The sequence below is a fragment of the Drosophila guanche genome, unplaced genomic scaffold (genome assembly GCF_900245975.1).
Source record: "Drosophila guanche unplaced genomic scaffold, DGUA_6, whole genome shotgun sequence".
NCBI classification, from domain to species: domain Eukaryota; kingdom Metazoa; phylum Arthropoda; class Insecta; order Diptera; family Drosophilidae; genus Drosophila; species Drosophila guanche.
In genome coordinates, this window is record NW_022995754.1 from 1993064 (window position 1) to 2009101 (window position 16038).

General features: G+C 48.9%; 3 protein-coding genes across 5 annotated transcripts; 2 read left to right on the top strand and 1 right to left on the bottom strand.

Moving 5' to 3' along the window:
• The first annotated feature begins 2863 nt into the window (after positions 1–2863).
• On the top strand, positions 2864–7404 carry LOC117589444. Of its 3 annotated transcripts, none has more exons than XM_034281387.1 (7): positions 2864–3032; positions 3095–3515; positions 3571–3821; positions 3883–4476; positions 4538–5369; positions 5425–6065; positions 6135–7404. In XM_034281387.1, exons 1-7 carry the CDS (start codon positions 2946–2948, stop codon positions 6981–6983), a joined length of 3675 nt encoding a protein of 1224 aa, XP_034137278.1. In that variant the 5' UTR covers positions 2864–2945; the 3' UTR covers positions 6984–7404. The 3 variants fall into 3 exon arrangements, with proteins under 3 accessions (XP_034137278.1, XP_034137279.1, XP_034137277.1); XM_034281388.1 differs by having other exon boundaries at positions 6124–6336; XM_034281386.1 differs by having other exon boundaries at positions 5425–7404.
• Positions 7405–7711: 307 nt separating this feature from the next.
• LOC117589445 (protein argonaute-2-like) lies at positions 7712–11176 on the bottom strand. Its single transcript, XM_034281389.1, has 6 exons — positions 10375–11176; positions 9619–10314; positions 9207–9554; positions 8496–9143; positions 8064–8434; positions 7712–8002 (listed from the first exon to the last, which is right to left on the bottom strand). The coding sequence occupies exons 1-6, from the start codon at positions 10558–10560 to the stop codon at positions 7912–7914; spliced, it is 2340 nt and encodes a 779-aa protein (XP_034137280.1). The 5' UTR covers positions 10561–11176; the 3' UTR covers positions 7712–7911.
• A 1638-nt stretch (positions 11177–12814) lies between these two features.
• LOC117589446 (basic helix-loop-helix neural transcription factor TAP) lies at positions 12815–14970 on the top strand. Its single transcript, XM_034281390.1, has one exon. The coding sequence runs from the start codon at positions 13005–13007 to the stop codon at positions 14235–14237; it is 1233 nt and encodes a 410-aa protein (XP_034137281.1). The 5' UTR covers positions 12815–13004; the 3' UTR covers positions 14238–14970.
• Positions 14971–16038: the final 1068 nt, after the last annotated feature.

The following is a 16038-nucleotide window of genomic DNA, read 5'->3' on the forward strand; positions in this document are numbered from 1 at the left end:
TGCCCCCGCCCCCCCCGGCGGCCCGCCCCCGGATCTGAAGTGAAATACAGACACCCCCCACCCAACAAGCCTGGGGGGGGGGGGGGGGGGGGGGGGGGGGAGCTCAAGCACTCTGCGAGCATATTGCATATTGCATTGCATTTTCATTGTCAGCGGGGGGGGCAGGCAGGCAAAACACAAATACAAAATACAAAAAAATACTCGAAGAATTCTTTCACCTTCGATTCGTGTCGATTCGATGTGGGTGGCTGTGGCTGTGGCTGTGGCTGGCAGGCGGCACATGTTTCAGCTAAGCAACAGTAAGAACCCTTTTAGGGCTTCATGAATATTTATGACGATATGCGGGGGTGTACCCCCTTGTAGGAGGATAGCCCGTGGTAAATGACAAAATGAACGAATAAAAGACAGCTCGTGGCAGTGCAGGCAGGGCAGGGCAGGGCAATGCCATGGATCCACTTTCCATGTGTGCCAGTTGCTTCTGGCCGTCGAGTATACCCCACGAGCAGCAGCTTCTTTCAGTTACGAGTGCTGCAAAAGATGCCAACCGTTGGCTCTATGCCTGTGCGGGACATCAACAGGGTTTCGTTGTAAACGTTGATGGGAATATTTATGACACTGCTCTGCCGTTGCGTATAATGAATGGGTTATGGGGTGGACACCTTAGCCCTTGCTGCCCAGAACGATAAGCTACGTAGCCACTAATTGATTTTGCCACTGATAAATCGCTGCCAATCGCTGACTCGAGCTGCTATCACTGACAGGCAGTGGTACATGTGTTAAAGGGAGCGCAGCAGCAGCAGCAGCAGCAGCAGCAGCAGCAGCAGCAGCTACGATGACGATTGTAAATCATTTCCTGTTTATGTGTCTGGCCTAATTGCAGCCATTAGCAGCAGGTGAACTTTATACTGAGCGATGCGATCCACTTGGATGCGTCACTAAATGTAATCTACTATCAGCCTTCAAAGAGCGAACCCCTGAGCATGTGTAATTGCATTGGAGCAGTGGGTCTACACGCCCCATGCCCCATGCCCGCTGCGTTTGCTTTTTCCATTCAGATTGCCACATTTGTATAGGAATCCCTTGGTGGTTTGCATTGTGAAGATGGAGTGGCAGTGGCAGTGGCCTGCTGCCCCGCTGTGCTGTTGCCCAGCTAATAATCATTTGTTTGCACTTTGCATGCGCCAGATGGCCAACAAAAGGGCCAACCGGACGGACCGGACCGTCTATAGATTTAGACTTGGCCACGAGCGTGCGAAGCCATGCAGTGAAAGTATATTGCTCCCTTGCAAGCCATCATTCAAATATGTTCATTAAAGATGCATAATATGTGTATTTTTACTTAGAAACTTCTTTTAAGATGGTTAACTTTTGTAGCCGCTTTCAGCACTTAATGTTTGAAATTCAAATCCTGCGGCTAGTGCTTTATGACGAATGGTGGATGCTACGACATTTATAGTTTCTGAGCTGTGAGCTAGTAGATGCCACATTACATCCCTGTGTAATTGCAATGTAGCACATGTGTAGTATTCATGTACAAGCTGGAATTATGCTACCTTTTTTGGTCGACCTTTTCAGTTTTAAACTTCATTTGGAAACATTCCAACAAAAAAAGTCGTAAAAACTCTTCGATCTTGTTGAGAATTGATTGATAAATCGGTTGAAATATATTTTTAACGCGGAGGCCTTCTAACTACCTAGTAATATCAAATAGAACATCAAAATAGACGAAAATGGGCTAATAATTACGTTATATGTATATTTTTTTGGTATATTTCTGTGCTCACGGCTGACCTAATCCTCTCTCTAGCTGACCTAATCCTCTCTTTGTATGTGACGGCAAGGTATGGCAAGCAGGTAAAAAAGGACGAACTTTTCGAAGCCCCCACCTTTTCAGCGCCTGTTCAAAGGATCCCTAATAGTGCTTGTAGGAGAGAATTTCCCTGACCGATTAGACACAGGAGAGGATTTCCCTAACCCTTAAGACACAGGAGAGGATTTCCCTGACCGTTTAGACACAGGAGAGAATTTCCCTGGAGAATTTCCATCCCGTAGGATGAAAATCGCCGTGTAATTTACCTGGCGCCTCTGGAATTTTTGTGACGTATTTACGCGTTGTCGACACCTTAACTTTTGGTACAAATTTCGCACCATGAAAGCTCCCTTGGTTTGTAAAGGGAGTTTGAAAGCTCTTTTCATTTGCGAAGGGAGTTTGAACAACTAATGAGAACAACTAGTATTTGCTTATTTGTTTACTTTCGATTATGAATTAAGTGCTAACTGTAATTATGGAATGGGAATAAATATAAATGAAATATTTATTATTAAAATAAATATTTTATATATTACAAAGTATATAAATATTTATATAAAGTTGTAAGGAAATGAGAACTGCCCCCAAACCACACCCAGCTTATTATAATATTTCCCTTTCCCTTTCAGGAAACAATCGAATTTCTTTATCTCTTTTTTTGTGCGCGCCATATTTCAAATTGTTCAATGTTATCAGTGAATATACATGTCTCTTTTAATAATTTACTTACATACTATAGACAAAGCTCCCTCGATTCCAGAAGGGCGATTTTAATGAAAAATTAAAATACAAATTTGTAAAATAAAAGGTCATCAGGATACAAACCAATAAAAATTTGTATTTACACAACGTCAAATTGATCCTTCAAACGCATTAAATAATGGTTTTAGTGTTAAAATTCTTTGCAACCTGGTAATATCAAATAGAACCTCTAAATCGAGGAAAATGATTTTAGATTTTCGGTATATTTACAGTATATTTTGAAAATGCAATAGTCCATCACGGTATATTTCTGACGCGGTATGTTGTATCGATAAATACGCGGTCACAATGGATACACTGGCGGCCGCCTTTTTTTTTACAAATGCAAATAAAACGTAAATTAAGAGTTTATTAGTGATAAAAAGGAGTCACAATGGAAGTCATTTTACCCCTGGAGCTGCACAATGGCCAAAAGTTTCTAGAGTGTGCCACTAAGCTCGAATACGATGAGTTTTCAGCGGTAAGTCTCAGGCCCAACCACGCCAACAACAATTGGGTTTTCAAATTTGTTTTTGTTTACAGAAAATGTTTGTGTTCTGCACTGAGTGCAGCGATGTGGATGTGTTTGAGCTGATGGGCAACCAGCGATTGATGCAGTTGATATACGGCTGGGAGGTCTGCCACCTGCCCAATCCCGAGGGCCTGCGTGAGGACTCGTTGCGTCATGTGGTCCAGGTGCTGGCGCACTACTCGCTGCAGTTGTGGTTCAGCCAGGAATGGACAAGCTGTTCGGAGGGGCTCAAACGCATGCTGCTCTACCACTTGGGCAAGGCAATGTCATCGTTTGCCCAGATTGAGGGTCTGTCCAAAATCGATTGGCCGTACATACTCAAGTTTCAGGGCAAACCCTGGCGGGTGCCCTATCTGCAGCAGCTGTTTGCCAATCTGCGACAGAACAAGCATCATACCATTGAGCATTCAGTGCTGGCTGCCACACAGGAAGGTGAGTGGACAACTGTTCCTTGATGGAGTCTTACTGATTGCCTTTTCTCCTGCAGATATCGCGTACCTTGAGCAGGAGCAGCTGTATCTCATCCTGCTGCGTCTAATACAGCTCTTCAATGCGGGCAACTTTGAGGCACTGAAGCAGCTGGCACTTCGCGTACTGGCAGCTTGGCTCAAGTCCAATGCCAATGCCAGTTGTGAGTCCCTGGAGCATGACCAGATAGCCATTACACTGGTGGGGCATCTCTACCTATTGACAGTTTTCGTCATGGATGAGAATCGGGGCTATGTGATTGATAATTTGGTAAGTGGGGGGGATAGACCACGCCTTAGATGTGACTTCTAATCGAAGATCTACTCCGCAGATGTACAACATACGTTTCTATGCGCTGAGCATGCAGGAAGCTCCAGTGGCAGAGGACATCAACTTCACGCCTGCCCGCCTCATCGCTCAGGTGTGTGTTCGCTTGAGGCTGAGCAAGAGCGGCTTCTTCGAGCAGATTGTGTTCAAGAAGTTCAAGCTGAATCTGATCACCTCGTTCGCCGTCATGCTGGAGGCCTACACCAGCTATGTGCTGGGCAATCAGTTGATGGAGCTGATGGCCTTGAACGAACACGATTTCTTGACCCACTTGCCACACTTTCGGGTGCTCATGTATCGCTATGTGGAGGAGCGGGAGAACAGCGAGGCCTTTCTCCTCAATGAGCTGCAAAAGCTCGAGTCGCAGCGTTATAGCCACGCCAAACCGTACACCGTGAACCTCAACCTGAACTATCAGCAGCAAATCTGCAAAGGCAATCGTGCCAGCAACATTGGCAACTACAAGAACTGCGACGATGATGAGAAGCCCCCGTTGGATGTCGACGAGGAGTTGGATCGCCAAATAGATCCCGTCTTTCAGACTGTGCCCAACAACGAGGAGGTTCTGGATTTTGTCTACAAACTGCTGGCAGAGCGGGTAAGCCAAATGACTCCAGCGACTACTCCCATTGATTGCTTAAATTTATCTTTTTCCACAGGAATTTGAGGGCTGGCAGTTTGCCAAGATTGCGCTGCTGCTGAAGATTATTGGCCAGCAGCTGAATGCCATCGAAATTTGGCGCTATCATCCCGGGCTGACCACTGACTTTATGCTCAATTTGGAGCACAAATTATCCAATAACTATGCGGATCTGGCCAAGGTGTTCAGTGATCATGCCTTCATGGAGGCAGAGTTCTGGCTGACAGCGTTCTATCTGCATCCAACGACACACAACTATAACGAAGTCAAACGCTGTTCGCGCATCAAGAAGAAGCGTTCCTTGGATGATGAGTCGCCTGGAACGGGGACCGCCGCTGGCGGCAACACACAAAGTGCTTTCAGCGTCAAGTACGAGCTGCTCAGCTCCACCATTGATGTGGATGAAATTGTGACGATAACCAATCACAATGCCCCCGTGGGAGACTACGATCCGATCTACAAGGCTCTGCAGGCGCTGCGACTGCCGCGTAGCTTCATCAAGGATCTGCTGACGGTGATCTTTCAGCCGCGCAACAAGCGCTACTCGTGGGCCCTCGAGTGGTCCACGCTGCACGAGCGCTGCAATGCGCTGCTGAAGAGCAAGGATCTGAAGAATAAGTTCGTGGCTTTGAATATGGCCGAGGCCAACGATCGTTTAGAGTTCCTGCAAATTGACTACGCAAAGTACAAGGATCGGCCGCAGCTGGACTATGGCACCATCGAAGAGGGCTACGAGAATGCGGCCAACCTCGCCGAAGCCGAGGCAGAGGTGAGCGCGGATGAGAAGGAAGAGGAACCGGGCCCGAAGCAGCCAAAGAAACGGAGACCGCCGCGTAAATTTTGGGATGAAGGTAAGACAACCCCATAGACTGCTGATTCTCCAACATAAACCTGTTCCTTTTGCAGTAATCTCCGAGGACGAGGAGGAGGATGTGGCCTCAGACGAGTCAGAGGCTTATTACACGGGCACTGGTCGAAGGACGCGCGTTCGTGCTGCTGCCATTGTGGCCAATTCCATGCTCTCGGACATGGATCGCAGCATGCGAAGTGGTCGCCGATCGCCGACCATCGTCAGCTCACCAGTCGCCCCGTCCGAACCAGAAGAAGAACAATCCCAGACAGAGCCCGAGCCTGAGGTCAAGCCTGAGCCCATAGACGAGACGGAGACGCCAAAGTCTCCTTGCCCAGAAGCGGCAGTGAATCGAGAGAAACGCTCATTTGGCGATCTGCTGGACACCCGCACAAAGTTTAGTAACGAAACCAGCGGCTTCAAGGCCTTTGCCGACATCTGGAGCTACGAAAAGGAAGAACTTCAGGCTGTGGCCAGCGGGAGCAATGGCCTGAGCGAATGCAGTTCGGTTTTAAGCAAATTCAAGAGCTGGCAAACCCTCAGAGAAGCTGCGCCAGCGAGCACAAACGTCGCGGAAGAGGCGGCGCCACGAGCAAAGAAGACGCGCGCCACGTCGGAAGCGGACAGCGTGGATTCGGATACGTCGACGATGGCCATGCACGACTCCACCGAGGAGCAATGCGAGAATTTGTCTGGTGTAAGTAAAGAGTTAACGCCTCCGCCGGCCACAGCGTCTGATTTTAATATGGAGACAGGCGTGTTCCAGCCCGAAGAGAAAGAGAAGGAGGCGATCCAGGAGACTCGGACGGGAGTTCAGGATGTAGACGAAGCTACGACGACGACGCCAGATCTCCCTCAAGATTTGAATACTCAAGAACAACCAAACAAGCGCTTCAAAACCTCACCAAGCAGCCACAGCACAGAGCCAACAACCCAGAGACCTGACGACGACGACGACTTAACGAAACGCCTCATCCAAGAGTGTCTGACACGCAGGGCCGAGGTGCGCTTACAACTTCTTACTCTGCAGGACATGAGGCAGATGCGCGAGTGTCGAGTTCGGATCAAGCGCACCGACTTAGTCTCCTACTACCAAGAGCGAGAGAAGCCGCAAGCTAAACGAAGAAAGCCAGGGCCAGGCAGCCACCGCCACAGCCACAGCCGTTCCATCACCACAGACAGCAATGCATCAACGCCCACGCTCGAGAGGCGGAAAAGCGACAAGAAACGCTTGAAGAAATTTGTGCACATAACATCGGATACGCCGGGAACGTCAGCGTCTGTGACGATGCCCAAAAAGATCTTCCGGCACATAACTTCCGATTCATCAACGGACATGGAAGAGGTGCAGCCGCCAGCGCCACTCAATCGCAAGCGCAACAGCCGCGGCGGTCGTGCCACGCGAGGAGGTGGCGTGCGGGTCAAGGAGCTGCAGGTGCGAATCTGCCGGCAGACACCCACAGAGAGAGTCTCCTGTTCGCCGGATGTGATTGAGCTGTCCTCGGACTCACACTCCTCCTGCTCGCCGCAGCCGCGCACCAACCCAGCCAGCATTCACTTCTCTGACGTCATGGAACTGGATCCGTTGTACGAGGAGGAAATCGTTCCATTTTGACGCTGCTAAAAAGGACCTTCCTGCACAGGCCCTGCGGCGAGGCGGCTCTACGTGCTCGTAACGAATGCCCGGCGAGGGGTTGCACATTGGGAACTGAGTTCTACAGCCCTGGAAAATTGAATTCGTTTCGCTTGTTCGAATGCAATTGGCCCTCGGGCACATTTTGTATTTGTTCTGCTCTGATTTTGATGAAGTTATATTTTTTGTATGTGTGTGTAGCGTGTGTGTGTGTGTGTGTACATCTGTTTGGCCACAGCTCAGGCATTGTGTGGGACTCCTATAAAACGCCCGCTAGCCTCTCAATTAAAACGCCTAATTGATATGCATTGTGGTTCTCGCCAAGGCAGCGAATTAGCCACACGCGTCGGAGGAGCACTTGAGCTGGTCAGGCATATCAACAACAATCAACAATATCCCGGGGGGGGGGGGGAAAAAGGAAGAGGAGGCTGCGACACGTGTCGGCTGTTGGTGTGATTTCGGTTGGTTTTGAGTCTGGGCTGTTGGTTTGAGGGCATTACTCTGGCAGCTGTGTGGAATGATTGTGTTATTCCGAAAGAAGCTAACGATAATTATAAATATAAATATAAATAGTTATTTAGCACTAAGAATTATCAATCGATTTATGTACAAACACACAAAATTAGAAATGCCCAGAAATTTTAATGTAGAGAGTTGCCAAAAAGGCAATTTGTATCCTCTTTTAGTTTATATATTTAATTAAGCAACAATTATTTGTTATTTTAAGCTAGCAACGCCACACATATGGAATTAATTTAAGCATCAGTTTGACTGAGAAACTTATCCTATTCCCCTTGCTATTCCTTTTTGTTGCTTTATGTTTTTTTGCCATTTTAACATTTCATATTTAATTTGTTGAGTCGAAATGCAAAGCGGGTGCCGATAAGTCTGGCATTGCTTAAACATAAGTTTAAACAAAAAACATTGGATACTTATCCATAAATTGTGGCACAATTAAACGCTTCTGGTACTCCTCCTTAGGTGTAAGGAGCTTCCTGGAGCTGCAACGGAGGGGAAGTATAAATATTTGCGAATCAATAGCAGTGCGAAATCAATACACACCCCGTCAGATAGACGCGACCACGGGCGGCCACCAAGTGTGCCAGATAGACCGGCGCTGGATAGGACACGGCGCGATTGCAGCGCGGAAACAAGTGGCACAGATTGTATGTCAACTGCTGTATGACATCAATGTCCAGCTTGCCCGTATTCTCAATCACGCTGTAGCGCGTTGGTCGGGCTGTGCCCTGAATGGCCTGATGGCTGACCAGAAAGAATTGCATCTCATTGGGATGCACAATGGTGCGGTCCACGACGGTGCCCGGCTCCACATTGTTGAATTTGTTGAACTGCGAAGGATTGCCGGAGGGAAAGAAGCGCGTGTGATGACGTTTGACAGCAATTATGCAGCAAATCTTGGGACGAATGTGCTTCTGCAGGGAAAATCCAGGGGGGTTAGCATACAAAGAGATATCCAAAAGTGCCAAAGTGTACCTTGCAGCAGGCCGCCTTAATGCCCCTCAACTCTTCATCCTTGATCTTGGGAAACTGTCCATCGCTGACACCATCGCGATAGTAGACAATGTGCTCGGGATAGCATTTTCTGTACTGATAATAGACACGCAAGTGCTCCAGCGTAATGGACTCCATGTCCTCGATATCCTCCAGGGTGGAGCGTTGCAGGCGATACTGCATGTTGTACGAAGCTCCGAATTGATCATGGGACGCTGTCACGCCCACCACACTGGGTATGTCACGCTGATCGGGCGATGGGTGGGTGACATCGGCACCCATAAACATGACATTGGGGAGCAAAGTGCGTGGATTATCCTTCAACTTGTGGTTGATGCCATTCAGCTTGGCATTGACCTTCAGCAGAATGTTGCCAATGCACTGAGGATTCAGTTTTCGCTGCACCGTAAACAGCTTGATACACTGCGTCAGTATGCCGTGCTGCAGTTCGGCCTTTTGCTTCACATTATCATATAGGGGGCCAGAGTTTGGTATGATGACAAACACAAAATCACATTGGAGCCGCTTGAAATCACGAAAATAGTTATCAAAATCACGTTCATCCTTGTACAAACGTATCTCAGCCTTCCTGTCCAGGCAGACGTTCACTATGGCACTCTGTGTTAGGACCTGCAAGGAGAGGAATATACCAGGAGTCCAAGAGGATCCAAGAATCACTGAGGCTACACTCACACATTGCTTGAAGTCTTCCACCGCATTGTACATCATTCGGGGACCATAGAGTATGGCCCATTTGTGTTCCCGCGGCTTGGGCGCATAGAACTTCAAGCGATCCATGCGCCACGAACCATTCTTCACGGACACCATGCTGTTCCCTTTGTATTCCACCATTGGGGGATCAAGGATGCGCATGTTCACCGTAATGAAATCGCTCTGCAAGCGCATGCCAAAGCGTGCCACGGTGGGGTTCGAGTTGTGCTTGAAAAATGACAGCAAATCCAAGATCTTCGATCTCCGCTCATTGGTGGATGTGGCTGTATATTTAATCATGGCCGACACCTGAGCCTCCTGATCTTTGCGCTGCAATACAAAATATACAAATAAAATAAACCTCCTAAACTAAGGACTCCTTGCAGCTACTCACATTCAGCAGCTGCCCCTCCTCGATGCTGCACAGTTCCATGGGCAAGAAAATATTTGCCGTGGGCGAGCCCACATGCAGACAGGGCAGATTGGGATATTTCAAATTGTATTCCCTGGAGGCAAAGTACTTCTCCACGGTCATCTGTTGCCCTTCCTTGTCGAAGGATAGCCTGTTGGCCGGCAGCTTGGTTAGCCCAAGGACCATGAAGATGGTCGGGGGTCTGGCGAAGCTTGGCGGTGATTTGTATACGATCTTGATGCCCTTCAGAAATGTTTCGATATCCAGTCGCTTGAGCTCAATGTTAGTATGATTTTCCACTCTTTCCCCGTGATATCGCTCAATGTACTCCACGACGGTGGAGGCGAATGGAAATGACTTGTGGCATACGTCCACATTGACAAACGGACGATCCCCCAGCACCACCGACTGATAGAGACCGACCAGCGCCTCGTAGCCATCGCCCAGATTAATGGCCTTGCCCTGATCGGATCGTTTGAAGAAGGAGCGACCAGCGCGTACGCCTGTGGCATGGCAGGGAGAGGCCAACACAACCTCCAGCACCTGCAAGGCGCGCATGGGCTTCTCGTTAATCTTATCCTTCACATAGCTGCGCAGGGAACTCAAATTTACAACCAGCTCCTCGGTCTCCTTCACTTGAAGAGTGAAATTCAGCGTACGACCGTGATTATCAGTCACCTGCGGGGAGCAAAGGTTCATCCTCGAGCCACTGGCTATAGCCAGCCAAGTAATACTTACAGTCACTTTCTCCTCTTGCGGCTTGCAAACTATTTTGTCCGCCGTGTAGCAGGAGGCACGGCCATCGTAGGCGGCAATCACACCGCCCATATGCTTCTTTCTGTACACCTCAAACGCGTGGCGATAGAACTTCTTGGGGCGCTCTGGTGAGATCTTCACATCATAGTGATAGGCAACCGCTGGCATTTTGTCCAAGTTGACATCCAAATAGTTGACTGCCACTTGACCAGGCTTCCCCAAGGTTCCACGTCTTATGGCGCCTCCTGCGACAGGCAACGCTGGCGTGCCGCGAACCAGAGATTTCGAGCTCTGAGTCGACACTGGCGTGCCGCGTCCCTGACCACAGGGACCCTGGCCACAAGTGCGTTGGTATTGCGGTTTGGGAGGAAGCTGTAGATCGTCTCCCTGTCCACGCTGTTGTCCACCCTGTCCGCCCTGATTGCGCTTCTTCTGACTGCTCTGCGTCTGCCATTCGCCCTCATCCTGCTCCGTTGTCTCAGATACCGAGGCTTGGATGCGTTGGTTCTGCGGTTTGGGAAGAAGCTGTTGATTGTCTCCTTGTCCAATCTGTTGTCCACCCTGCTGTTGTTGTTGTTGTCCACGTTGCTTTTGTTGCTGCTGCTTCTCTCCGCGCTGATTGCGTTTCTTCTGACTGCCCTGTACCTGCCATTCGCCCTCATCCTGATCCGATGTCTCAGATACCGAGGCGGCAGGACCTACAATTGGTGGGCGATTTGTCGTGAGTGTGGCTGCAACGGTCTGAGCCGATTTCTTCTTGGCAACTTTTCCTCCATCGGCAGGCTTATATTCTAATCGAAATAAATTACACTTAATTATTTTTGGCTCATTTAGCAATTTATTTTGCACTTGTTTTTTTCACTCACTATTTTCTTTGCCCATTTTTAATTATTATTAGCTTTTTTTTCTGATTCCGCTTTAACATTCGAATGACTGCTGGCTAATGCCAAACTTTTGCCCCCAACTGAATAAGTTTGACAGACAACTCGATGAAGTGTTGTTGGTCATTCAATGAAAATAATTCAGAAATCGAAAATACAATCCAAAAATTATCAAATATAACAGCCAACTCCTGGACAGGTTTCCTGGTAGAAAATGATTTAATACAATAAAAGTATTTAAAATTGTTGAAATTCGACCGCTCATTGGCAAACAAATATTATTTTGACGTGGCATAATTGATATCCATCCAGCCACAAGCCTCAGTGGCATATTGCTCCTCAATTAGCACCCTTGACACGCCTCACTCGTGGCAGCAATTTGGCGACAATTCATAACCGCATATCATATCAGATCCGCCACGTGTCCGACCACTTGGAATCACTGGAATCCACTCAGATGCTTCTTGGCCCATATTTGTGTGCATATCTATGGCACACTCTGCCACTTGAGCAGCCGGTAAGACCGCGGCACGTGGCCAGGCCTTAGCTGGAGGGAGACTGCTTCTGGGCGTACACATGTTGCGTTTTTTTGTTGTTAAAAGTGTCGCGGCGGAGGAGGTGTCCTGGCCACGTGGCTCTAATTCGTTTAGCGACAGGCGTAAGCCCTAAGTGATTACTGAGGTTTAAGCAACAAAAGCGAAAGAGTTGGACGCCGTTTGCGGGTAATTGAAACATTTTGAATGGCAATCGCGTAAGGCATTAGGCGGCACGCAAGTTCAATGTTTTGATATCAATAAAATGGCAAATGGTTAAGCCACAAAATGCGAATATTTATATACACTGCAAAAGGTTCAGGGGAATGTAAGATGGAGTTGGAACAGAGAGTGATTACAGAATCTAAAGCTGAAGCTCTGTGCATATTTGAGAGTCCGAAAATCTCTAAGAAATATTTTATTCCCTGAGAAAACACCGAGTGAAACCCTCTTGGATGGACATCCACACATTCCTTAGTGCAATTTTCAGCTCTTCTTCTCATGATATCAAAGTCCCAAGACCCCTTCTGGCACCAGTTAGTGTATGCAGCGCCAGCAGCAAATATTTGTTTGAACTTTGATGATGCCGTTTGGCGTCTGGCGCTGATCCTCACCAGCTCCGACATCCTTCCGATTGGCTTAGAGCGGCGCTGCTGGCTGGCAAAGCGTAAAAAATGCTCGTATTTTGACTGGCAGCGATAGCGATGAGCACGACTATAACGAATCTCCGACGTACATCCAGACCAGTCTCCGTCTCTGTGTGTGTTTGTGTGTGTGTGTGTGTGTGTGCGTAAGCAACCCCCTTTGGGCTGCAATCACGGCTGCGCGCATATCTGTTGGGATTTGTGTTCGTGTGTGTGTGTGTGTGTGTGTTATGGCGCCGCCACGACCGACGACAATGCGCCGAGGGTTGTTGCTGCGCTGCCTAGACCCAAATCAGCGGGCTTACCGCTTCCAGCGCGGAGCATTAATGGCTGGCCCCCGGGCACACGGGTGCATAAAACCGGTGCGCACTCCTTGCTAGCTTTTAGTTGGTGCGGGCACGCGAGACACACAGAAACACCCAGACAAAGCAGAGAGTGAATAACATAACGGTAAACGGTAAACGGCAAAGCGGCAAATCTATAACGGTGGAATACGCGCAGTTGGATTGAGAATAAACACAAAGAGAGAGAGAGACCCAATCGACCCACCGATCATGGCTGCCTGCTATAATGCCTACAGTGCTGCACCTCCTCAATGCTACGATTTCGACGAGGACGATGACGATGCCTCCTTCGACAGCGGCTACGAGAAGAGCTTCGAGACGGAGGCACAGCTCAGCTCTCGGCGACGTTTGGACTTCGATGAGAGCTACAACAGCGGAGCAGCGGGGCCGGCAGCGCCTTTGGCCTATGCCGGCAGCTGGGATGCAGCCCCGATCAACTCACCGCCGTCGGGATTCGTCGGTCTGCTGGACACGAGCAGCAATCACAGCACGCGCAGCGGCCGCACCCTGGTGGAGCATCTGAATAGTCGTGCACCGGGCTCAGGCTTCGAGCCGCAGCTGACCAGCACGCCGCTGAAGTCGCCGCCGGAGGACCCGGACGCACCGCGACCCAAGCGCAAATATGCCGTCGGCAAGAATCGCGTAACGCGCTCGCGCAGCCCCACCCAGGTGGTGCGCATCAAGAAGTTTCGCCGCATGAAGGCCAACGATCGGGAGCGCAATCGGATGCACAGCCTCAACGATGCGCTGGAGAAGCTGCGCGTGACGCTGCCCTCGCTGCCCGAGGAGACGAAACTCACAAAGATCGAGATCCTTCGCTTTGCCCACAACTACATCTTCGCCCTGGAGCAGGTGCTGGAGAGTGGGAACACCATCAATCTGGATCTGGAGAAGCTGCAGAATTTCACATTGAGCGGGGAGCGCATCACGAAGGAGCTGTTCGATGCGCTCTTTGTGAATCCGCAGCCATTCCCCATGCTTGGCTGTGGGAGAATGTTTCCCTATAGTCAGACGCAGCAGCAGCATCAGCATCCACATCCGCATCATCAGCATCATCCGCATCATCAGCAGCCGCAGATGCTGCCCTTCCAGCCGGGCATGGAGTATCCCGCAGCAGCGCCTCATCCTCATCCTCATTCCCAACCCCATCCGCAGCATGCGACGCCAACTGGCTTTGACTTTGGCAGCAGCATGAGGTACTATCAGCAGGAGCCGAGACCACAACAGCAGACGCCACCCGCTGGCCAGTTCTCGCAGGAGAAATATGATCTGTTCCGCGGCAGCTTCGAGGCAGCTGCCAAACTGCCGTCCACAGCCACAGAGCCAGCCATGCATCAGCAGAGCAGTTTCTACACACAGACGCCGCCCTGGAAGGAGTACCCCGAGGAGCCACATCCGCAGCCACATTCTCACAGCTACAAGCACTTTGCCCCCCAGGTATAGCACAGTTCTGGGGGTGTCGAACCTGCGTTTTAGTGCGTTTCAGAGCGTGATAGATTGGGATAAAGATTGTGCAGCTTGGCAGGAAACTGTTCCATGGGAATACGCGATCCAGCGGATGATCTCGTGACTAACTTTGGGTTAAGCAAAACCCTAAAGTTGCTGGCGAGCTTCGTCCAAGCTTTTCCATGCAACACTTTCCTCGAAGCTGCAACAATCAGTTGACATTTGTAGTAGGTGAACCACTAAATTGATTGCAAGGATCCACCATAAGTTTAGCTGATCCTCGCACTCAATTTAGAGTAAAGTGCAGCAGAGAGAGGGATCCGCAACAGAAGAGTCAATAGAGAAACTCCACTCTTCATTGACTTCTTTGTTGTGCATCTCTGGGGAATATTTTAGCAAGAAAATGCGACAAAGGATAAGCATTCTCTTGCTCTAGATATTCCATAATCCATTAACTATATAGTACAAATCGGTTGTCCATAGATATACGACGAATATGTACCTTTTTGCCATCGTAGGAATATTAAGCATAATCTTAGTTATCAGCAGGAAACTATACAATCGATGGACTATATGTGCTGTAGGATCAGTCAGTCAGTTATTGCAATGCAAGGAAAGCGAGCTAGTCAGGACTAAAACTTAATCGTGATAAGATTTGAATTTCGATGTAAAAAGAGCCATAAAGAACTATTTACTATTTTTGCTAATAAAGTTGATGATCAAAACGAAACAGAGAATCTTTCTTGGTAAAGTCAAAAATAAAATAAAATAAAATAATAACACTAGTAGCGAAAGCAAACAACCCCGAGAAGAGACTGGGCAGGGAGCGCGTATGTGTGCGGATTTGAGATTCCAAACAAAAGACTTAAATTCAAATAAATATTGTATATTGCAGTGCACATAAAATGAATGGTTTTCTGTGCTCTACCGTTCTGGGCTCTGTGCTGTGTGCATTGCAGCTTGTTTTCACGAGTATTGTAGGGGGCATTTTTGCGCCCTTACAATTCGACATGGGGTGAGTTCAAGTAGAAATTCGACTGAGTTCGGAACAATGAAAGATTGCCCCGTCACCTGCCACAGAATTACAAAACGAATGTACCAACAGCAGCAGCAGCAGCAGCAGCAGCAAAGGCAGAGGCAGAGGCAGAGTCAGTCAGCAATCTGGGGGTAGAGTCAGTCCTGAAACATGAGCCTGTGTAGTGGACCTGCATGAATGCCACTCAAATTATTTAGTTGAATGAACCGGCAAGAGTCGAGAGAAAAACTGGAGAGGAGAGCTGACATTTTTGGCCGTTACAAAAGGGAAGAGATGGAAGGGTGAACCAGGCAGGAATCCAAAGATTCCGAAATGCTAGAGCAGGAATTCGTTGGTTTTTCTCAAACTTGTGATGATTTGAACTACTAAGCCGGATTGCAGCTCGTACCCGGCGTTTGTCATTTGTGCAGCTTTGTTGAAGGTGTCCGGATTTATCTTAACAATAATCATTATTATGGCTCGACATGGGCTCCGATTCCACTGTTGTTCTTCCTCGGCTAGAGCTGGCAACAAAGGCGCAAATACGCAGCGGGTGAGCCAGCGCTAAGCTGCATTCAATTTCCAGAATTGTCAACGAGAAGGGATGCGGCTGGGGCGGCGACTAGCAACTGGGTATGGGCACGGGCAGGGGCATCATTAGCGTTACGGGGTAGCTATATCTAGATGGCTATCGGCGGATCAATGACGGCAGATCTTACTTTCCCCCCCCCCCCTGGTTCTGTTTTATTCTATGCTAATGCACATTGCCGTAGCCAGCAAAAA

Bases quoted from the DNA above. Each gene is read 5' to 3' on its own strand.
- LOC117589444 (XM_034281386.1), top strand. From the start codon at position 2,946: ATGGAAGTCATTTTACCCCTGGAGCTGCACAATGGCCAAAAGTTTCTA. The intron at 4,477-4,537 runs GTAAGCCAAATG...CTTTTTCCACAG, and splicing joins ACAAACTGCTGGCAGAGCGG to GAATTTGAGGGCTGGCAGTT. The intron at 5,370-5,424 runs GTAAGACAACCC...TTCCTTTTGCAG, and splicing joins GCGTAAATTTTGGGATGAAG to TAATCTCCGAGGACGAGGAG.
- LOC117589445 (XM_034281389.1), bottom strand. From the start codon at position 10,560: ATGCCAGCGGTTGCCTATCACTATGATGTGAAGATCTCACCAGAGCGC. The intron at 10,315-10,374 runs GTAAGTATTACT...TGCTCCCCGCAG, and splicing joins CGCAAGAGGAGAAAGTGACT to GTGACTGATAATCACGGTCG. The intron at 9,555-9,618 runs GTGAGTAGCTGC...TTTGTATTGCAG, and splicing joins AGGAGGGGCAGCTGCTGAAT to CGCAAAGATCAGGAGGCTCA.
- LOC117589446 (XM_034281390.1), top strand. From the start codon at position 13,005: ATGGCTGCCTGCTATAATGCCTACAGTGCTGCACCTCCTCAATGCTAC.